A 23,479-nucleotide genomic window follows, 5' to 3' on the forward strand; every position below is an offset into this window, starting at 1 on the left:
CATGCTCAACTCACGGTGCGTGAGCGTCACTCAAGTTCCCTCATCAGCTCACCCGGCTTGAGCATCATTTTAGCTGACTCATGTTCAACTCATTGGCTACGCAATGAGCATGAGTGAGTTTAGCCGAATGTATGGAGCCTATTTCGTCGGCGATAGAATGTCCCGGAGGGTCGAATGAGTGGGGATCTTTCTCATCCCGTGCCGCCAGTATAGGAGATGATTCCGAGGGAACTGAAGCGTATGCTGCTACAGACGTACTCAGATGCCGAAGACATAAACTACTTACCGAGCCCAGTAGGAAGCACCGCATCATTCATATCAGCAAAGTACACTCGTACGATGATTTTTATGCTGGTGGGGAATTCTCGGCCAGCGCGAAGTTGGCCGCGACATAGTCACATAATCTCAAAATAACGTTGACGCGCAACCTCGACGGCTCGAGAGATGGTAACAGAAATGTTTAGGCGCCCTCTGGAAACATGCCACCATAGCAGTGTAATGCACCGAAGGGAGAACGTTCCCGCTCTCTCCCCATTAGGTAAATGCTTCATATGACCTACTTATTTGAAAATCCGACTTCTATTCTTTATTCAAGATTTGCCCTACATGATTCGGCGCCCTGTGTCAACTCCAGCAGTGCTCCCCCCGCCTCCGCTTTTTTTCACGTAGCTGATTCAAGACGCCCATACAACACGTTTTCTGCCTACCGGTTCGACATCCGCACTGTGTCGATTGGGCTCCTGGTGCCTGGGAACCAAAACGGTCCCATATCTTTCTCGAGACTGATTTTCTGGAAAGCGTGTTGCACTCTTTGTTCACAGATTCGGGCCTACAGGTTCCAAGTTAGCTCAATCATTTGTGAGTTCTTGAATTCGCAGAACGCCGAATCGCAGTCGCAGACGAATTCTGACTTTATATGTTCATGTAGCGAAGGAGGGAGAGGAGGCAATAAGCGTGCCTTCTGTATCTAGGTGGCGTTGGCGGTTGGCCCTGCCCAGTGCCGTGTATGCGAAAGGGAGTCTGGCCATTAATGGGACCTGCCTATACCTGAAGCTCCACCCACTTTTTGAGGTATCTAGCCAATCACAGGTCGAAATACAGTTGTCTGTTATTACACCCATCCAGTACTTATAACACCCAGTGCCACCATTTTGGAGGAACTCGATTGATTTGGATTGAAATGGATATCACTGGTGAGACACCAAAACGACGGATTTTGCGCCCACTTTTATCAACGCCACCTGCATGGAGAGAGGCATGTTGCGAAGGCTCAGAATTGCAGATATGGTTGCTGGCAGAAGTGATTGGCCAGGATGGCGGTACAACCGCTTTTTCGTAGCAGACGGCAGCCGGTATGAAGGTTTATATCACGTAATGTAAGTACATTGAATCAAAAATGAGCAAAGATGTATGTATAAATAAAATGCAATTATATAATGCAAAATCCTACGTATATGGGTCGTCCTTCTTGCTATTTTCCTGGTATCACGATCTTAACTAGGCCTAACGTTAGCGACGAAACATCCCATTTGTGCGTAAATAATGATGGTGGAGCAAAAGTTTAAGCTGATTTTTCACATGCGTACATGAGGATATATACTCACAGTATGAAATTAAAGTAGTCTATGAAAAATTTTTGTCACGAAATCTCCGCTTCGCCGTTCCAAGCACCATCCTCCATCTTGGAGAAAATTTGGTGTCATGGCAGCCCCCATGGGAAAACGGTAACCAATGAAATGCGCCGAAGTTTGATTGACAGGTCGAGCCTCTTTTTTAGGCTCCTTCTAATAGCCAGACTCCCTTTGGCATACACGGCACTGGCCCTGCACGCATTACTCGAAGGCAGCAGAGAGGTTACAGAGATAGAAAAAATGTATCTACATTTGACGAGCACATTTGTCAATTGTCATTCATTGTTCAATTGTTTTAACAAAAACGTACTTGTAAACATATTTGTCCTGGCAAAGTATTATCTAATTTTGCACGCGTGATCCTTCCGAAGAAAGAAATATGAGTCAAGCCAGCTGGTGTGCTGGACGTAGAAACATGTCCCTGAGTTTGGCGAAGAAAAGAAAACGAACCATACAAACACGGAGCTCAAACCAGCAATACTTTTAAGGGACTTAGAATTCATAGGGAAGGAAAGTGTAAAAGGGATGATCATTCCGCCTGGAAACTTAATACGGTTCCTTTGCGCACATTTCTTTACCCATTCCTGTGTTTTTCCATTGAATATTTAATACAAAAGCTGCAGTCGCATTTTTCTTCAGCGAGAGGCAAGCGACTCCCATTTTAATTCAGAAATGTCAGAGATGTCGCAGTACACAACCTTTCCGCACAGATATTCCAGTTCTTTATAGCGCTGTCTTCTCGACTATATCGACTTATACCCCTGTCACACGGCAAACCGAATGGCATTCCCAGCGAATGACAGTCGCACCGAATCTCATTCGTTTGTCTTACATGGAGGTACACGAAGAAACAGAATGTCATTCGCAAATGATATCACTGTCGATAATTAAGACACCAGGGCCAAACATACGAGGCATTATACAGGTACATTAGTTATATTTTTATTTCTTTTGCTCTAATGTAGCGAAACATCACTCATTTTCGCAAAATCGCTGCTTTTTCAAAGACACTTAATTGGCTAAGTACCACAAGCAAAGACAACCAAGAAGCCTATCTGCATCGCACTTCGCAACGTGGCGACAGGGAACGAGGGCAGTTCTCCGAAAAAGTGTTTGGCCTTCCTTCCTTCGTGTCAAAAGTTATCAAATTCGTGATCAAGTATTGGAATACAACTTTTCATTCGTCTTTCATTTCTCTGAACGGTTTATCGATGTTGTTTCTGCTACCTCTCTACTGCGAGGATACGCTGTCGGTGCGAGATGGAAAAGAGAATGAGTTCCCCGAACTCATTCGCTGGGCGAATATCATTCGCATGTATTGCCATTTGATTTCTCCGTGTGACACGAAACGAATGTCATTCAGTGCGAATGTCATTCGCTGGGAATGACATTCAATTTGCCGTGTGACAGGGGTATTACTGGTAGGAACCTTGCTGTCCAGTCAGGGAAATGTAACGGTAATGGTAACGGAAACAGAAACGGTATATTACCGAAATTGGAGATGGTAACGATAATGGAAACGGAAACACGTACCACTGTCCTCCATTACCGGAAACAGAAACGGAAACGAAAATTATCGTCCGGTATTGAATTCGGGTAATAGCTATTACTGCTGTGCGACGACATCTCGGTGACTTTTCATTTTATTTTTGTATTTTGATGACACCATTCCCTGTAATGCTCTAAATGCTACACGACAGCATGGAAACAAACCGCAATATTGGATATCGAGGGTGCATCCAGAGCCGCAGTAACGGGGGTGCGAGAGAGGCAGCCGCCCCGGACGCCCTCGCCAAAGAGGGCACCGAAGTGCAGGCACCGGCAGGTTGGTTGGACAGTATAAAGCGGAAATGAAAAGAATTTGAATTTACGATCTGGGCAGTGCAAGTAAGCGTTTTCTTTACTTTGTTTATAGTGTTTCTGACGTCAGCGGACGAGAAGGGGGGGGGGGGGTGCCCTTCACATTTGCCCTGCCCTGGGCGCAAACTCGCCTCGCGACGGCTCTGGGTGCATCACTCGCTTACCTACTCGCAGGGGTGGGCAGTAATACTATTTTTTCGTATTATAATACTAATACAAATACTTTTCGAAAATGTGTATTATAATACATAATACTAATACTGTATTATTATGCATTATGGTAATAAAGGAATACATAACTTTTTGAAAAGCCCAGGGCGTACACAACATTTATTTCACGATTTACAGTGCCTGTTGCATGAAACAATAGGTGCATTACTGATTATTTGGCTTTAATAGAGAGTTTTAGCAGACCGTTGATAGCGTGACTTGCGTCGAACCGTATCAACCCGAACCAATCAGTGGATAAGATTCTGAGTCACGCACAACTGCGATTGGTTCCGATAGGCACGATAACGTTATCCACGGTATGCTAAAACTCACTAATAACATTTTCTCAAAAATTCAATCTCTGAGTCAGTGGTGGATTCTGGGGAGGGGGGGGGGGGGGACAGTCAGTTTATACATTGGATTTTCCTCTCTCCCCTCCCCTACTACGCGCCCCGACAAAGAACCCCCCGCCCTCTCCTGAAACCGAGGGTCTGGATCCGCCCCTGCTTCGAGTGCTCTCCTGTATGGTCGAAGCAAAGAACGTCTTGTGGCATATTGAATATGCCACAAGACGTCTAAGACATGTCCCCCTAAGGCTAGCCAGGGTTGAGGGCAGCTGTCCCTCCTGAGCTGCCCCTCCCAGTGTGGGAGGGGAGGGGGGGAGCGAAGATTTCCCGTGTACCAGAAGTAGAGGCCTGCCCTGGTGCGTACATTAACCTTGGACACGGAGCTAGAAACACTTCCGGTTGTTTCTTTCTTCCTGGGAAATTTTATGACCAGAGAGTGTACACTGACTAATCCCCGAAAGAATGGGTGTTCAAAGAGCTGACGACCAAAAACGTGTAGTGTGCTGACCCACCTGACCGGATTATCACCATGCTGATAGCGCATTCGGGGTGAACGAACACATCAAAGTCCGAGAAGTATTACTGGGGTATTATAATACTCGTAATACGCTTTTCTGCGTATTATAATAGTAATACAAATACATTTTTAAAATTATATTATAATACGTAATACTAATACAAAAATTTATTACAGTAATACTATTATAATACAAAGTATTATAATAGCCCTGCCTACTCGTGACATTACCTACCTACATGACATCAAGACATGAGACTTACACAACGTAGACTCCACGCACTGTACTCCACCATAGAACAAGGATGACAGCATATGATTTTTTATTTTATTTTTTACTTTCTTCATTTTACCGTGACTATGGCAGTATTGTTTACTTCTGAGAGCGTCCGCCTATGAATGCGACATAGGATGAAGGTTACGCCCATCTTGGATTGCTGGACTATGAGTGACTGAAGACAGAAGACTGACTGAAGACATGTTCCTACACTTCTTTAAAAATCTTGCAAGATGTGCGCGTCCCAACGACGTGAAATTACTTGTGTAGTGTGTATGCGTGACACCGAAGCAGCACTTGGGCAAAACAGGGTGCTGACAGAGCCGGACGCGCTGTCCTCCCGCAGCTCTGTAACAGCCGTTCCATTCTCGGAAACAGTAACGGAAACGCAACGGAAACGCAATTAAAAGCTGGTATCAGAAACGGATAACGGAAACGGAAATATAGCATTAACGGAAGTGGAAACGGAAACGTAAATACGTCCGTTATCCTTTCCTGGCTGTCCTTTTCTGAATTTGTTCTCATTTATTTATTCATTGGGCAGGATCCCACAGCACAGGCATGTTGCAAAATAGGCAGGACACATATTAAAAATCAGTATTCTTAAAATTAAAACTAGGTGAGGAAAAACAATTTTCAAGAGTAAGGCAGCAGTATGTTTACGAAGCTAGTTTCTCTGTCCCATCTTCATGTTCCCATTATCATCCGTGTTCCCTTTGTCATTTACGTAGTTTCCTCCCCCCCCCCCCCCCCGCCCATGAAAAAAGAGAAGGAACCGTTTGTAATTTTGCAACCAGTTCTCGACTCAACCCGTGGAAGTCCCGTCAGCTTTTGAGCTGACATTGTGGTAATACAGCGGCTGAAATGAGACACCCTTCTTCCGAAACCGCACATCTGCATGCATAACTCGCAGAGCCACAATTTCATCTTCTGCTCAGCACTCTAAGAGCGATGGTGCTCCTCCGTGATCCCGTTTAAATCGAATGTTCTTCATCACCAGGGTAAAACCTTTCGGGAGGATAGCGTGCTGCTGAATCCGTTTTCCTCCGCTTGGAAAAAGGCAAAACGAGAATGGTTTCATTCTGGCGAAGCGAAAGAGAGAAAGGAGGAGAGAGCTGTGTGCCGGCATAATGCTTTGATTCATCGGGGAATTTGGAAGAGGATTTCTTTCTTGTCTTAACCTGCACATTCTCCGACTGAAAAAAAAAGAAAATGAAGAAAGTGTAGCTGCGGGAGGGCCTTTAAAGTGTGCAGTTTTAAAGGAAATATAAGGCACACTGTGGAAAGTTAGCCTCCGCCTCCGTCAAAAGAAACAGTCTGTTGAATATGAGAGAGCTGAAATCTTATTTGTGTGAGTGGAACACTCGCATACATATGTATTCGATTACTTGCAGCAGAACGGTCCGGGGTACAAGAGCAACCATCTGAGTTTGCGAGGAAGAGCACCCTTTTGACTCCATTGTCTAAGCTTAGTTTTGCCATTACTTACTTTCGCCATCAAGCTTGACGTGAATCTCTATCTGGGGCCGGGCTAGGTGGGAAACAAAGCAGACTTGTACGTATTTACGTATACTGTGTTTAAAATACCGAGCTCTCTATCTTAGTTACTCTCATTTTGATGTATTTATACCCTATCTTAATTACATTCTGCCGTTGGTATTTGATATTCTATTTTAAATATTTTTACATGTGTGAAATAAAGTAATGTTGTCAATAATACGTATTTCCGACTTCGCCCTCTGCCGTGGTCTGTAGTAGGATTCCTTCTGAGTCCGAACCATCCTCTGTGTCGTTATGCAGCTAGGACAGTCATGTACTAGATTCCCAAAGGGAAGGATCTACTGCACTGTAATCTCAGCTGTTGTAAGTTCATCTTCAGTACATGTGTCCGGAAAAGAATAAAAAGTGCAAGGCAACCAAACAAAAGCCGGTTGTCCATTGGCGGGAAGCCAGGGGTGTCACGAGGCGTCGCAGAATGGAATGACGGTGTCCTCTCGGCAGTACAGTACTGGTCCGCTTCCGATACGAGAGAGCTGCTTCTGCAGCACTCTCGGCCTGCTCATTCCTCACGACACCACAATGGGCTGGAACCCACTGGAAAACCAGCCTGTGGCCTGCTTCGTACAAGGGGGGGGGGGGGGGGGGGTAAGCCATTAACACATCCGTGACTAGGGGTCCGCACCAAAATAAAGTTATTGTCCTTGATTTATCAATATTTATTATATTATTATTTATAAGTTGTTTAGACACGAGTGCTGAAATTTGGGCGCACGTTTAAGAACCCTCAGGTAGGCAAGATTAATGCACAGATCATTTCGGCTCGGCTTGAGGCTACTAGCAACGAAGCCGGTTTCTTGAGTCGTTGGTGTCCTGGAGATGGGGTGACCGCCATTGCACTGTTCTTGGTCTGAAATTCAACCTTAGGCAGGCTTCTGTCAGTATCCAGTCTAGACTGCGTTTGCATTGCCTGCCTACAATTTTCGGCAAGAAACTCCCGAAGAAGGCGTCCGAGGTACGGCATCAATTTAAAGGTACTGTAAAACAGCACCGATCAAATGTCATTTAGTGTGGCTATTCGATAGTCCAAGCCACCACGACAAAAACTGCGCAAGTTTCATTCCAATCGACGGTGCAATTAATTAGAAAATTACAATTAAAGATTACGGGCAACACTGTACTAGGTATTCGAAATGATTCCGTACTCCTGCAACATACGGCGGCAACTACATTGCATGCGTATAACACTGGGCCCGACATAACAATCCACCATAAAATCCGTCCCTGCAATTCACACAACGAACCACATCTGAGGATAAACGGATAAGCGAACTGAAATGAAATGCTGAGCCCTTGAAAAAAAAAAAAATGTGTCAGACGTTCAAGAAGCCAGACAGCTCGGAACTTGTTTGTTCACAGAGGTTCACGGAGAGAGTTTGTTCGTTCGAAAGAGGCCGCGAAGAAAAGGAGCGCGCAGGCGCAGTAGAGAAGTAGGGAGAGTCACCACCGAACAGCGGCCAGCACTGGGTTACTTCGCAAAAAACGCTGTTAACAGGGGTTTCAGAATGCATAGGTAAACAGGGAAACTAATATTATGGTTACTAAAATAACGAAGTCCCGATGTAATAGTGTGTAATACCAATTTTCAGTGTTGCCCGCTGTACAGGGGGTTGCTTGACACCAGGCGTCGCACCGCTCCGCTACGCCGCATTTTTCAGAGCAAATTAAAATTATTTATAGCGCGTTGTCGGTCGTATGGTTCCGCATATGGTATTTAGAAGCAACAAAGTCTCTAGTCACATCACCGGCATATCATGCTTGTCTACTGCTTTACAGTACCTTTAACGTCTAATCCGTGTTCGCCGTCGCGCACATAGATGCCATTGCGAATTGGTCGGGACCCTGCAAGCGTGCTGTAATGCGCACTTGCCCACAACCAAGAAGCGTGGAGCTTGGGCGTAGGCTCTAGTTTCGCAGCTGTCTTCTTTGACGACTGCCTCGATCGTTTTCTTGTTCTCAGACGGCGGCAGCTTTTTTGTGTGTGTCCATTGGTGCGCCAGCCTCGGTCTTTGTTACTTTCCACCACGTCGTTATTTGAACGTACGGATGGAACTTAGATACGCATCGAAACCGTTCGAGCACGCACGTTTGCAGATGAAGACGGGGAAAGAACAAAGCGTACGATTTAGGAAAGCTCGCCGTCCTTTATTAAGAATGCTCAAAAGAAGAAAGTAAGAAATTAAGGAGGCCTATTGAATTTGGGGATCGATAGTTATTTTGTTTCGAGATAACTATGATCGTGAGCGACGCCACAGCGGTTGATCTTTTGGTCGGTGGCGTTTTATTGCTCAACGGTCTGCCTGTTTATGTGGGGGCATGTTGCTCGAGGGGAAGGATCGTGCGTCCCGGGCCGACTTCATAGGCGTCTCAGCTATGCGGCGTAGTTTTTACGAAGCAGAGTATACTGTAAGTTTGAATCTCTGCCCAACACCTCTCTGGGAAATGTCGTACATTTTGTCGACGCAGTTGTACCGTGCCACATGGTGCATATCGAGAAGGCATTGTACCTGTTTAACAAAGGTTACAGGCAACAACCACTGTAAGTGAAAGAGTAACTTGATAGTTGGTCGACTGACACCAATCGTGTCGTCTTTTCAATGCTGATAGGTTGCGGGGATTTTTGCGGTACGTATTTTCTTTTTCTGTCAGCAACGAGCTTCTCTTTTGCCACTTCTGTTGACCTCGCGTAACCATTCGAAAATGTACCAAATAATTTGCGTACGAGTTCACCTAGCAGGCGTTGAAGCAGTACAATCCTGCACTTTGGGGGGCGCACATTCGTGTCGCCGGAGGGCTCCCAGCTCTTGCTGCCAACACCCACGCCGTTACTGTTCATAAACGGGGAGTGTGAAGAGATGCGGCTCTCCGCTGACCTACTTGCATAGCATATGGAGCGTTGAGTTTCTGATACGACAACGCTCCAATACCCGTTCTTCCCACTGTGTTAGCGGTCCGAAGAAATCCACGCCTCCGGCGGTGGACAGGTCCATTGACTCGCTTTCAGGCACAGTGTTTGGCGGATTTTTCTTTTGTGCACGAGTGTCCTCGCTTGGTTACACATGCGCTCCCTGCGGCCTGTTTAAAGAAAGGAACGCCACAGCCTTTCGTGCTGCGTGCTTGGGGTCCGCGCTTTTGCGATTTGCTACTCTTAAAACACTTTCTTTTTTCCTTTAAAATCAAGTGTTGTTTCTCCCACATTTTCTGACCCTGCTAATGCCTCGAGCAATCGACGCTTAGTATGATCTGATTGTGTTACTTTGGTCAGTACAGTTTGGTCAGTTCGACTGGTTTCAGTTCGCTTTCTCCCTCTCAGCCTGTCATTGGACGGAGATGACTTGTCGAATGAGCTGGACATGAGTGAACAAAGGGAGAGCTTAGCGGAGAGTGAGTGAACGAGCATGAATCATCCGGAGTCGCAAGTGCCGACTTCACTGTCTGTGCACCAATGAAGGTGCGGAAGTATGTCCTTTGTGCGTACTTTTTGTGTAAAAACATTGTTTCGTGCTCCAATATTCCACCAGGAAGAAAAAAAAAAGTTTCGGTTTCAGGGTCGATGGTCGCGGTAGAGCAGCCAAAGAGAGTCTTATTCTTCGAAGAAGAAAGCGAATTATCTGGCGAAAATTGTAGCGCAGCCGCACGGCGAACGGCCGAACAATAAAGGCGTCTCCAGCAACGAATTACTTTCTTAGTGAGCTAATGAGCGCCCAGCAGTCACTCATTTGTTGAAGCCGGCTGAATGTATTGAACCAGAGTCAGTGAAGACGTAGAACTTACTGCAAAAAAGAAAAAAAAATCGTTGATGATATGCTGGACAAAAGCGAAAGGTTCGGGAAAAAAGAAAAAGAAATACCGCATGTCTTTGTGAAGAGAAACCCAGTCCAGTCTATAGTTATCGATTTATGTGTGCTCGAAGAGATTTGATCTGTGTAGATAGAAAATTTCGTTGCACTGTTTGCCGTCTTTCCTCGGGTTCCGTCCACTCTTCCGATGACATGAAGGCGTATTTGTTCGTCAGTGCGCGGCAAAAATTTGATCAAGATTTTCCGACATTGTTTTCATGTTTTGTCAAGCCTGTAAGGTCGTGTAGCGTGGCATCGACGTCGTCAGTTTCAGTGGGCGCCCGTTCTATAGGAAATGAAAAAGAAACTTTCCTGTTTTCAGTTAATATGAAGCAATAGAGATATTGCTTTCTGGTCTCGGGTATCATGCAGCGTACGCAATTACGTTTTTGCCTCCTTAGGGATTCCGTTGTTTTCATTTGCGCTGTCTCGCTAGATGTGATACCAGAGAATTTAGGTTGTAGCGTACGCAAGGAAATAGCGTGCTCACACTGCGCACGCGCTGTCACGTTCGGCGCATGCGAAGTGTGCACCCGCTGTTTCCTTGCGTACACAAGCGATTGCTTACACAGTACTAAAACTCTCGACCGACACGAGTTATTGTGCCTGGGGCGTTGCCCTTTGTTGAAAATGGAATACTGCTGATTTACCCGACAAAACACGCCACAGTTATTAAATAACCGAATTAAATTGATAAAGATTGCAGAGCATGCCGCGGTCTGTGTTGGCAACAATAAGAACGGCCACGTCGCCCTGCGGGTAAGTCCAAGGTACATCTAAACTGGTAGCGAAAACAAGCGAAAATACTAAATCAGACCCATCGGCAAGGCTACCATCATGAGGCGCGAGCGATCCTGGGTGTTGACAGTAGAGGTACGATCGTAAACACCAAAACTTTAGAATGTGGGCATGGGTTGTGTGCGTACTAATAGGTTATTCATAATTTCAATGTAGAAGAAACTTTCTGTTGCCCCACTCGTGCACATATACGAAATCACCACCCGAGTACGTTTCCGTATCCTGCTCCTTTGCGCATGTGTCACAGTGGGCGTGTTTAGTGTTTATCCGTGCATCTGTGCATCCGTGCCCGTGCATTGTAAGGCGGAGTTCATATACTCTTTGGGTTAAACAGGTAGCGACGTTGATATCTCGGAGCTGTAGGCCAAGATTAACACGTGTGAACTGATGAATACAATGCATCCCCTGTTGCTGGCCCCGCGAAAAAAAAATTTCATGGGACGAGCGGCCATGATAGCGTGAGTGTTAGCGGGAATCAGCTGTGCACCAACGATGTCATGTCTTGTTGCAATGGTCACTCATTGAATAAATGCAAACGTCTAATCACTGCGTGTGCGTATTGCTCTAGGTAAGAAATGGAGCTTAAGTGAACCTTCCTCGTTTCTGTGTGATATCACGGTGCCCTTGTGTTTGGAGTTGTCGAGATATGCGATAACTATATGTATTTCGTATTGATATGTTTCATTAAACCTGATACGATTTATTTTTTCTGTGTTTTCGTCTGGTACTGTTGCATGGGTGAGCAAAAAGGGAATACAACGCAAACGAAGTGCGCTAACGAAAATGTGCCATAGCCAATTATGCACTACTTATTATTCATACTGCTGACGTCACCTCTGACGCCATTTATTTACAATCGTAGTAGTCCGCGCAACGGATGGATGGCGCTGACCATCCCTATCATGGCGTCATTCTGAAGACACAGGGGCCTATGGGAGTTGCGCTACCTGTTTAGATAGTCCGTGATAGGATACAGAAATCGTCTGTTTTTGCGCGCGCTAGTGCATCGGCGTGAGCAGACGACTTTCAGAAGTTACTGGGCACCGCGGCAACTCTCGTACATTTTCTTTCAGTTCTCAGGTGAAAAACGCGCATTCTAAGCAGTGGCAAGCATGGTGGTACAGAACAACTATGTTAATCCTCAGAGACAAGTTAAAAGTCGCAGAACAACCCCATCCACAATCACAAATCTGAAGTTGCTGGCCATCGGCGCGCGCGGTCGCATTACAGCTCCGACCAAAAATATATTACGCGCGCTTCCATTACACTCCCCGTTGTACACTGACCATGCTTCGAAATGAAGTGTCGCTGACGACGTACATGGAGAAGGAGTACGTGTTTATTTAAAAACCGCATTAAATACTCGCGGAAAGAAAACACGTGACTTAGCTTACACGTATCCGATTGTGCGCCACATTATGGGAGACCCCACAGTCAATGCTCGGACTACATTCTCCGCTGGCGGAGGTATATGCCTCAGTGTCCCCATTTCGAGAGCAAAGGGGATTATTCAACCCAAGGTGCTTCTGCAAGTTACAATTACCATGACAACGACGACGCACCCGCAGGCCGACGAAATACGTGACGTATGCATGAGAGAAGCGCACCTTTCGTCGTCTGCTCTTACGGCACGTTTCGACAAATTCCTCGAAAACGAATTGGTTATTCCGAATGAAACTTTGACGGTTGTATGTGTACAGTACTCGTGAAACTAGTTTTGGCTAAGTTTCGGAATCGCCCCGGCTACACGTCGTGGACAATGGACCGGTAGGGGGACACCGAAACAGCTTGGAGGCAGTGCCGTGTATGCCAAAGGGAGTCTGGCCATTAATGGGACCTGCGTATACCTGAGGCTCCACCCACTTTTTGAGGTATCTAGCCAATCACAGGTCGAAACACAGTTGTCTATTGTTACATCGATCCAGTACTTATACCTCACCCTTATTTACTGGACGCTACCATTTTGGAGAAAATTGATGGATTTGGATTGAAACGGATATCACTGGTGACAGACCGAAACGACGGATTTTGCGCCCACTTTTATCAACGCCATCTGCACGGAGAGAGGCATGTTGGGAAGGCTCAGAATTGCAGAAATGGTTGCTGGCAGAAGTCATTGGCCAGAATGGCGGTACAACCGCTTCTTCGTAACAAACGACTGCCGCTATGAAGTTTTATATCACGTAATGTAGGTACATTGAATCAAAAAGGAGCAAAGATGTATGTATAAATAAAATGCAACTATATAATGCAAAATCCTACGTATAAGGGTCGTCCTTCTTGCTATTTTCCTGGTATCACAATCTTAACTAGGCCTAACGTTAGCGACGAAACATACCATTTTCACGTAAATAATGATGTCGGAGCGAAAGTTGAAGCTGATTTTGGACATGCGTACATGAGGATATATACTCACAGTATGAAATTAAAGTAGTCTGTGAAAATTTTTTGTCACGAAATCTCCGCTTCGCCGTTCCAAACACCATCCTCCATCTTGGAGAAAATTTTGTGCCATGGCCGCCCCCACGGAAAACGGTAACCAATGAAATGCGCCGAAGTTTGATTGACAGGTTGAGCCTCTTTTTTAGGCTCCTCCTAATGGCCAGACTCCCTTTGGCATACACGGCACTGCTTGGAGGTAAAGCCCCTCTTTACCTCTTAAAGGGGCTTTACCTCTTAAGGGGCTTTACTTGGAGGCCGACAGAAGCGAAATGGCGCTGACAAGCTGGTGTGCATGACTGTGAAGTAAGACCCGAGTCAAGGAGTTCAGACAAATTTTTCTGAACTCCTTGTCTCGGGTCTTACTTCACAGCTTGGAGGCCACCCGTTTCTTTCGTGTTAGCAAGCTCCCACAGTTCAAAGCGGCGCTAAGCACTCTGGGATTTTCTGAAGTCGTCTCATCTTCCTATGAAGCGAGGAACAGCCTATTCTGTATAATATTTGCGAATCATGAGTCCTCAGTCAAAGACTGCGTCCTCAAACGCTAGTCGTGGGAAGCAAACCCGTTCCATTGACTGTTCTCAAACGTCAGTGTAACTTGAGACCCAACTTTCGGATGGTTTCATCATTTGCTGCCACCAATGAACGGATCCAGTAAATGAATTAACGCTGTTGGAGGTTAATTAAAAACGGAAATAAAGGAAGTATTGTGTCCCGGCTGGCTGTCAGCGACGGCTGCCAGCGTGACTAGAACAGATATCTTCTATTCCCTCTTTCCTTGAGGAAACTCGTGCACCTTCTTGAGTCATTTAGTGATAGCGGGGTGCCTTTGTTTCAATCCACTGGTGCGCCCGAAACGCGCTGGAGGAGAAAACCCACTGTTTTGCTTCCACTTCCTTTGTGACGGGATTAAATACTACAGCTGTTAGAGAGCGGCATGCAGATGTGCAGCTAAAGGGATTATGACAGCGCTCTAAAGTGAGAGAGTGTCGTCGAGAGGTCTTTCGGGAAAGTGTTTTATATATATCGCATTCTGTGATGGGTACGCACCGGACTCCGAGTTGTGGCGCGATGTTCCAGGAATGTCCTCAAGAGCACTAAACATTGGAGTATTTGTAGCGCCTGACTGACAGATTATTGAAGAAGTGGTTCTTTTTTATTTCGCGCGTAAAATCTCTTCGCGTTTTTCGACAGAACTGTCTCGAAAAATGATTAGCGGGAAAGTAAATTCGCGAAAAATGTTTGATTTTAAGCTCATGTCACTTCAGAGGTCTTTATCAGAAGTTAGAAGGAGAAGGTCTTTGTCAGAAGTTATGTCGAGTGACATTCCAAGAAGGGTGTATGACGACACAATTCTTGACTCTTAGCATCCAGACTGCATGACAAAGCCGTGTGGAACTTAGCTAGGAGTGTGTGTGTGAATACAGTTGCGAGTAAAAGCCGCGTTAATTTGGCAGTTGTATGTCGTTGCTTCCGTTCTGTGGAAGGGATTTCTGGAAACGTATTGAAGCGAATTGCATAATACAGGTCGAAAACAGTGCTCATATTTTGTACTTAACGTTGAACGTGTCGCATAAGGAAACATATCCGTGGGAATTAAATTCGCGATTTTAGGGGGAGGGCGCAAACATTTCATTCCGCAAGCGAAAGCTCTCGAGCTCCGAATTTAGTAATTACGATGCGAATGTTAATCAAATGCAGACGCGCTGTTCGGCATCAGTGTAATCTCAACCTTTCTACGAGAACGGTATTTGAAACCTTCTCGACCAAAGTGAAAATGACGACAAACTGCACATGTTCCAACAGTTACTCCCGATTAGAGGCATCTATCCTATAACGCCAGCACCCCAAAATTGAATGCCTCGCGCTTCTTAATTTAATCTTCGACCGTCAGGAACCGTATTCGTTACTGCCTATACAGCGTCACGAGCAGTTAATACACTCTGCGCGGGTTCTGTTATTTGCATGCGTTATGACGGGGCCTATCTATTTGGCCGCCGGGAAAATACCCGCGCATGAGCACAAAACACGGGGCCTTTCGGAATAACCCCCCTGCCTTTATCGCTTCTCTGTGCGCACTCGTTACGTTCCAGTGGGGTTGTATATCACATCGTGGGCAGCGGAAAAGCTAGTGCGATGAGATTCATGCCCGTGGCTGAGTTGTGTAGACTTTTGAGCCACGTGCGAGGTTTCTTCTTTTGTCCTGGGGGGCCGCGTTTTTCTTTTTTTCGTTGAGAGGAGCCTTCTGCGTTATAGTGGGCTGCACTTCGCCGCTAATGGGATATCTTTTTCGGGTGCGAATGACTGTGGATTCCGCAGTATTCCATGTCTTAATGTGGCCTCGGTCAGTCCATGTTTCGGACACGATACAAACAACCTTTTCATGGTACCCTTTTGTGGGTGGTGACACGTGGCCCCAAGTTATCTCGGATAACTGCAAACGACGTTTATTGGCATCGATGTGAACCTGCCTTCTAAGTTTTGTATTAAAGGAGATAAGAGAAGCGTATAAACACCGGCGCTGCGGATACCGAAACTCATCCGGTTCTGAGGCGGGCATCCCCGCCAGTGAGGCAGCCGCGGGCGAGGTCACGTGGTTTCAAGGACCAGTGGGAATGGCCGAGGCTCTAGCTCCTCTGATGTCGGAGCTTGACGCTGAAGTGTGTTCAAGGGTTTCTATCTCGCCAACTACGACACGTAGATAAAGAATTATTTTATGCGGATATGATGATGTGAACCATATCTATCAGAGTACCCGCGCCCGAGTAGAGTGTCAACCAAAATGTATGCAGTATTTTTCAGGTATATTAAAGGGTTTATTCACATGACGCCATCCGTAGGAGACCGTCACTGTCGCTAGCAGGCAGATGTGCTGCCATCGGCCACCATATTGTAGGTCCCATCGAAGCCGTCACCCAATCGCACCACTCGCCGTATATTTGGTGTTTCAATGTCACTGTGCCCTGTGATTTGTAGCATATCCAAGTAATTTCCATGTGTTCGACGTCAATAGTTATCAAAAAAGCATATGGCAGCGAACGAATGCGGGAACATAATTTCGAGGGACCTACAGTATGGCGGCCAGGTGACGTCAGTGAATAAACCATATATCCAAGGGTCGTACTGCTCGCGACACGGTTGTCTAAAATCGCCTGTCAGTAGTTCTGCAGCCCATATATCCTTGATCATCATCGAAAATGTTGTTTCAATATTGTATTTAAAGGTGGGCCATATGCTGCTCGTGTTTCTTATTCGAAGTAAATGATCTTGCAACACCACGAGATTTGAGTTGGGATTAACAACGGGGTGCTGATTTCAGACAACCGTGTCGCAAGCAGTACATATAGCAGCAGATGTTTTAATATACGTTTGCTCCGCTGGCGTTTATCATGCTGCTGCTGTACACACAACTTCACTAGAAAAAGCTTACATTTGAGGAACCTGTCATAGCGTGTTACTAGCAATGGACCTCTACCGAAGAAACGTCACGTAATCCTCACGTTGGTAGACATAGCGAAACCGAAACAGCTTGGACGGAAAACGCCGCCGTTTCACAAAGCCGTATTCCTTCACGAAGATTAAGATTTGCTCCTTTGTATTAGTGGTACACACAAATGAGGTTACGTGTATAGTACCTTTTGTGCCTTCATCCGCGTTCCCGGCCCACCGCAGAAAGAAAAGAAGGCTCCACTAGGGTTGCTTGCATTGTCAGGAAAGTCAACGTCGTAATCCCGTAATGTGGTTTGTTATTACGACTTAGTTCGCGCTTGCTTCCTATAGAGACAGCACGTGCGCTCCGAGAGACACTCGTGCCCTTCAGGCTTCTGAAGATGGAAAAGGCCGGTAGCCATCTTTAGAAAGGGCTACCGAAACGATAGGGTTACCGGTAGAATGAAGCAGAACAAGGCCATATAACTAATACCTAATATGCAAGGAATGGACCATTTCTGACAATGCGTATGTGCATGCCCAGCCCTTGAGTCCGCCATTTTTGAGCGGAAAACATCGCCATGAACCCACCTGCGGGCGACTGTCATGTTCATTGTGGGGAGATAATCGGTTTCAAGGTTACGCGGACGTTTGAGGCCTGGTAATGAGTACAATGCGCTTTCACTCTTTCCGCATTCTTCTTCCAATCTTCTCTTGCTACTTTCCCACGCAACGTACGTGCCAGTTCGTAAAGCGTCACCATTATTGGGGGGAAAGACACGACGTTCGACATTCCGCCGCCAGGGGCGACGGGAATATGGAAAAGGTCCATTGCATAAAAACCATACAATATGAAAAACTATATTTAAGCGTGGCTTTGTTCTGGCATATTGATTTGTTGCCATAGTAGTTCCAGTCTACCAAGTTGGCGGCGCTGTTGTACCATCTGACGTCATTTGTTTGTAAGCAGCGAGAGGTCCATTATCTGCACATTTTAAAGTCAGTGCTTTATAAATGCAGCTTAAAGGGGTTGTGAAACCATTTCCAAACTTTTGAAGAAATAAAGTTGTACATATTGATTTATCTCTGCTAAACATGGACATCAAAACGCTATGTTTCTGCGGTCCCGCGTTACGAAGCTATTGTACTCCGAAGTTCACGCGCTGGGCGAGCTCCTTCGCCGCACCCGTGGTCGCACTCAACTTTTCACCTCCTCGCCCATTTTTGGAGTGACGTTTCAGAATGGAAAAAGGAAGTGCATACTTTTCCGTTTCCATGACTACGCAGGCGCTTGTAAAGGGAGCGGGTACTTCGGGCAAGCGTGCACATCTAAAACGTCACTTCTCGTCTGTCTGCTGACGCCGCTCAACGCAGTTCGGCGCCACCGTCAAGGGTGGCTCGAAAAAATCGCAGTTTTAAAAAACCAGTAGTTAAAAAAAACTGTTCAAATGAGGAATTGGGACTTTGCGTGTAGAATTCATGGACTACAACGCATGAAACGGAGCCATACATTTAGTGGTTTGTGTGTGGTTTCCCAGCCCCTTTGAGACAGAAAAGTATTCAAGTGTTACTGAGTGCTAATATTGTTGCAGAGAGCATCCCTAAGAACGCACTGTCGTCCCTGGGATATCCGACGGTTATCATACAGGGACAGAGAGGACGTCCGCCGGAGAGCGAAATCGGTCCTCAGGGTATCCCCCATGTGTTAAAATGCGACTCATACATGTGCTTACGATATCCTTATGATTGCCCCTAGGAGGTCATCAAGGACCGATGTAGGACAGTGTGATTACACAGCAGGGATATAATCTAGTATCGTTTTCTTGTACCTTATTTGTTTTTGTCAGAAACCACACGCAGTCTTGACACCACCCTAGTAGCACATATTGTGGCCTCGACGTCTCACTGTCTCAGCAACGTTGCGAATGTTGTCCAATGTGGGGCAACGTTTATCAACATTTTGCAACGTTCCTGCAACATTATCAAACGTGGACCAACGTTACTTGACATTCAGCAGTGTTCAAGTAACATGGAAGGTCAACATTTTGAGCAACGTTGCGGCCGAACGTTCCTGCAGCATTGTCAGAAGTGGACCAACGTTACTTGACATTCACCAATGTTCATGCAACATTGCAGAGCAACGTTGGAGGAATATTGCGGCTCTACGTTTCCTGAACGCTGTTTATTGACTTTCCAGCAACATACACTGCGTAACACTCCCCACAGATTAAACCTACCGGTTTTACAGCTCCAAACAGTAGGTAATTGCATTAGAGACGAAAGCTTGAATTAAAAACACAGTATATCACAGGCTGGGGATGTCAAAAATGTTGTTGAGTACACTTCACTCTTGCAGATGCAAGGGCTAACTTCAAGGACGCATCCTGGTCACCGTTGCAAACGTTGTACGCACTGCTATACTTAATGAGCATGCCCTCAACACTTCGCATTTAGTATATGCTCCATCCTGTTCGCAAATAGAGCCTACTGGTTGATAACAGTACCTCTATATCCAAACGGGATACCGCAGTGGTCTCCCCTAGCCCCACCCCAGTAAGTGAAGCGGAGATTTGCGGAGCTCAAGTCGGCTGCCAGTGGCGTGCAGCTGCTTGCAGTCAGTATGCATCAGTGATCCGACGCGAAAAAAGAAAAGCAAGAAGTAGAAATAAATAGCTGTTTCACTGATTGATTACTCTCAATTCATATTGACAAACTGCCGCATAAAGTCTGGTACTACTTTCCATAACGGACATGAGCGCGGCCGCGATTTAAAAAAGACAGAAATCTAGAAGGTAAAAAGAAAAAAAAGTCTTGCCAGGAGCACAAAGGCCGAGAAACCTACTTCGAAAGGTACTGGAATTCCCTTCCGAAAAAAAAAAGAAGAAGAAAAATCAGAAAGTATTTATTGCTTGTTATGGATCCTCCGTAGGTTCGAGAGTCCTGCTCGCCTCCGACACAAAACAAAGGGTGAGCTATCAGAGTTTAATTAAATTTAGCAAACGCACAATACTCAAGCGACGAATTGGTTGAAGTATTAACTCTCAAGCAATGCGAAGTCTGTTTCTTACTGCTTTTGGTTTAAGACATTCGGTTAGGACCTTTGAAAGTCAAAAGCAGTGCTACAGAATCGCGCTTTTCTGTCTTTTCCGGGATAAATGCTCCAGGTATCATGGACAGACACCTTTTTGGAGGAAAAGAAATTTTACGTAGGACCGCTCTTTCTTCTGACGAATGTCATTCAGCCCCTGGGATCGGCCCAGACAGCAAAACAAATGTGTCACTCAATATTTGGAGAGTCTTAGCAGGTAAATTGAACAAGGTAGTATTTCTCATCCCGATAGCTACCTACCGGGACTGGCACAGGATGTACCTGAATGACTCTTCACGGACAATCCGCGAGTGTCTTCCTCAGGACGTTCTGGGAATACACATCGAAGGACGATGACACTGTGAGGACGTCCTGGGGACAATCTGTGTTCTTGGGGTTGTAATGGCACATTCTACGAGTAATTGTGGTGTTGAATATGAACCATGTACAGTACTTGATGAGCTGCTTTTGTCTGATTTCAGTGCGCCGTCTTCTTATGCTAGGTGTAAGCCCAGATTCAACAAATGAGGATGGCCTTACTGCGCTGCATCAGGTGAGGCACTCACATTGCCTCAAATAACACATATTTCTCGAACATAACTGTTCTTAAAATACACTGTTTACTTTAATACCATTGCAAAGAGCAGAGTGAGATATTTTTCTGGCAAATTTTGAGCATGACTCAGTAGAAAGCCTCACAAAGGTTCATGAGAATATGTCACAACTCTGCCTGTGCTCACCCACTCACTCGCACTCACTCACTCGCACTCACTCGCTCGCTCGCTCGCGAACTCAACTCACTCACTCACTCGCGAACTCAACTCACTCACTCGCGAACTCAACTCACTCACTCGCGAACTCAACTCACTCACTCGCGAACTCAACTCACTCACTCGCGAACTCAACTCACTCACTCGCGAACTCAACTCAACTCAACTCAACTCATTCACTCGCGAACTCAACTCACTCACTCGCGAACTCAACTCACTCACTCGCGAACTCAACTCACTCACTCGCGAACTCAACTCACTCACTCGCGAACTCAACTCAACTCACTCACTCGCGAACTCAACTCAACTCACTCACTCGCGAACTCAACTCAACTCACTCACTCGCGAACTCAACTCAACTCACTCACTCGCGAACTCAACTCAACTCAACTCACTCACTCGCGAACTCAACTCAACTCAACTCACTCACTCGCGAACTCACTCAACTCAACTCACTCACTCGCGAACTCACTCAACTCAACTCACTCGCGAACTCACTCAACTCAACTCACTCGCGAACTCACTCAACTCACTCACTCAACGCACGCACGGACTCACTCACGCGCGCACTCCTCCACCCTCTCGCGCGCACTCACGCACAAAGACCCAACAGCTCACAAAGAAAAGCAATTACATTTCTTTCCTGAGGAAGAACAGATATAGATAGGTTGTCTCCCGAGCTTCTACGAATTCGAGTGTCCTGTTTCCCTGTTAGTCAAAATGACGGGTGAGGTGTCTAAGTTTAATTCGATGTGTGCACAAACAACACTGAAATGATGAATTGCTTGTCATATTAACTCACCATGAAGATAACGTCTCTTTTGCTTACTGCTTTTGGTTTGAGACATTAACTTGGTCCATCGAAAGTCGAACTTATGCACCGCTACACCATTCCGCGTCATCCTCTCCCCAAGGTGATATACCGAGATTGGACCAAGCTTGGCTGGCCAACAAGCTAGTTTCTTGGTACGGATCTGTCCCCTGGCCGATGGCTTGCCAAACCTCACTCTATCACTATGGAACATTGCACCAACATTGGCTGGCCAAAGGAGTCGTTGGCCAGCTGTCATCCGACTTTTTGCCAACCGTTGGCCATTGCTTGCTTAGGTCATTCACGCACGCACTTGTTAACGTATGCATGCACTCATTCATGCACAGACACAGAGACAGATGCACACACATACACAGACTGACAGACACCGCATGCACACATACATACATACATTCGGAGAGAGTGAGAGGGTCAGACAGAGATTCACCTACAGACAGGGGGAGGCACAACCACATACAGACATGTGCCCCCCCCCCACACACACGCACGCATGCGCGCGCGAATGAACAAACATTTGTAACTGTATTCATAGTACATATTGTTACAGTGATATGTAAAAAATCAGGCTATAAATCAATATGTAAAAAAGTCATGTTGTTTCTGCAGTGCTGTATCGACGACAGTGAAGAAATGATGAAACTACTCATTGACTATGGGGCCAATGTGAATGCCAAAGACAGCGAACAATGGACTCCACTCCACGCTGCTGCTACTTGTGGTCACATACACTTGGTTCGATACCTCATCTCAAAGTGAGCTGAACCTATATCTGAGCTCGTGCACAGTCCTAATATGGCTGACATTTTTCTTATGCAGGGGTGCCGATTTGCTAGCCGTAAATGCGGATGGAAACATGCCATATGACATATGTGAGGATGAGCCCACACTGGACTACATAGAGTCTGAAATGGCAAAGCGAGGTAAGTATTGGTCTTGCATTGTCTTGCGTGCATTGAATTTTGTGTGTAGGGTTTGCAAAGGGGAATTTCCACGTGTTGCAGGCATCACTCAAGAAATGATCGATGAAACAAGAGCAGCAAATGAGGTGATGATGCTCAAAGATCTTAGGATTGCCATGGAATCTGGCCTTGAACTAGAGTTCCGAGATGAACAAGGGGCAACTCCTGTGAGTACCTTATGAAACATTTGTGAATCAGCTGCATAGAGCTCACAGACAGTATACCAATGAGGCTGCAAGAGTATTTTCTTTAAATCCTATGTGACACATGTCGTGTTCATGCGTTTCGCTGCTGTTGTAGTTGACTGTTTCAGAAAATTGGATTCCACCCAACTCACACAAAATCAAAGCACTAGCACAACTGTACAGTGGTTGCTGTATAAACAGTTAATTTCACGGTCTTAATAATTCATAAATTTGGATGGTGGAATATAAGGGGAATATTTTGCTACGCATATTCTCTGAGGTTGTACCATAAAGCCGATCTGGGCCAGAGTGCTACATGTCTGAGGCTTCGCCTTAAACCTCTTTATTCGAGAATTGTCAGTCCTTCTGAGACATTCTCATGAAGCCGAGCAATTCCTTGGTGAACTTGATGTCAGTGTTAAAGCTTACATTGAAGTCTGCATTTACAAGGGGTTCAAGATTGACTGTGGAAATAGTGCTGGTCGAAAATGTCACCATGTGCACTAAATGTGTGCTAGAAGAGCAGGAGTGCAATAGCAAATTGCACTCAGTGAGTCACCTTGACTTTGTGCAACCCATTTGTTAAAACTTTGATACAGGGTCCAAATAAATCTGTTCAGACTGTTGGATGTCTGTCAGTCTGTCTAAATCAGACTGTTGGATGTCTGTGCATGGACAAGACAACTTAGTGGTCGCACAAGACGAGGGACTGTCTCTGGCGGTCGCTGGGTTAAGTGGATT

At 45.9% G+C, this 23,479-nt stretch overlaps 1 protein-coding gene across 3 annotated transcripts in view; it reads left to right on the forward strand.

The window, feature by feature from the left end:
- The window catches only part of LOC135378106 (protein phosphatase 1 regulatory subunit 16A-like), a 241,484-nt gene that overhangs the window by 203,523 nt on the left and 14,482 nt on the right, over nt 1-23,479 (forward strand). For all 3 annotated transcript variants that reach the window (XM_064610986.1, XM_064610987.1, XM_064610988.1), the window contains 4 exons: nt 20,475-20,545; nt 22,201-22,346; nt 22,411-22,514; nt 22,596-22,720. In XM_064610986.1, coding sequence (XP_064467056.1) covers nt 20,475-20,545; nt 22,201-22,346; nt 22,411-22,514; nt 22,596-22,720 — 446 coding nt within the window. The remainder of the gene's footprint in view (nt 1-20,474; nt 20,546-22,200; nt 22,347-22,410; nt 22,515-22,595; nt 22,721-23,479) is intronic.

Source organism: Ornithodoros turicata, chromosome 1 (genome assembly GCF_037126465.1).
Source record: "Ornithodoros turicata isolate Travis chromosome 1, ASM3712646v1, whole genome shotgun sequence".
NCBI lineage: Eukaryota > Metazoa > Arthropoda > Arachnida > Ixodida > Argasidae > Ornithodoros > Ornithodoros turicata.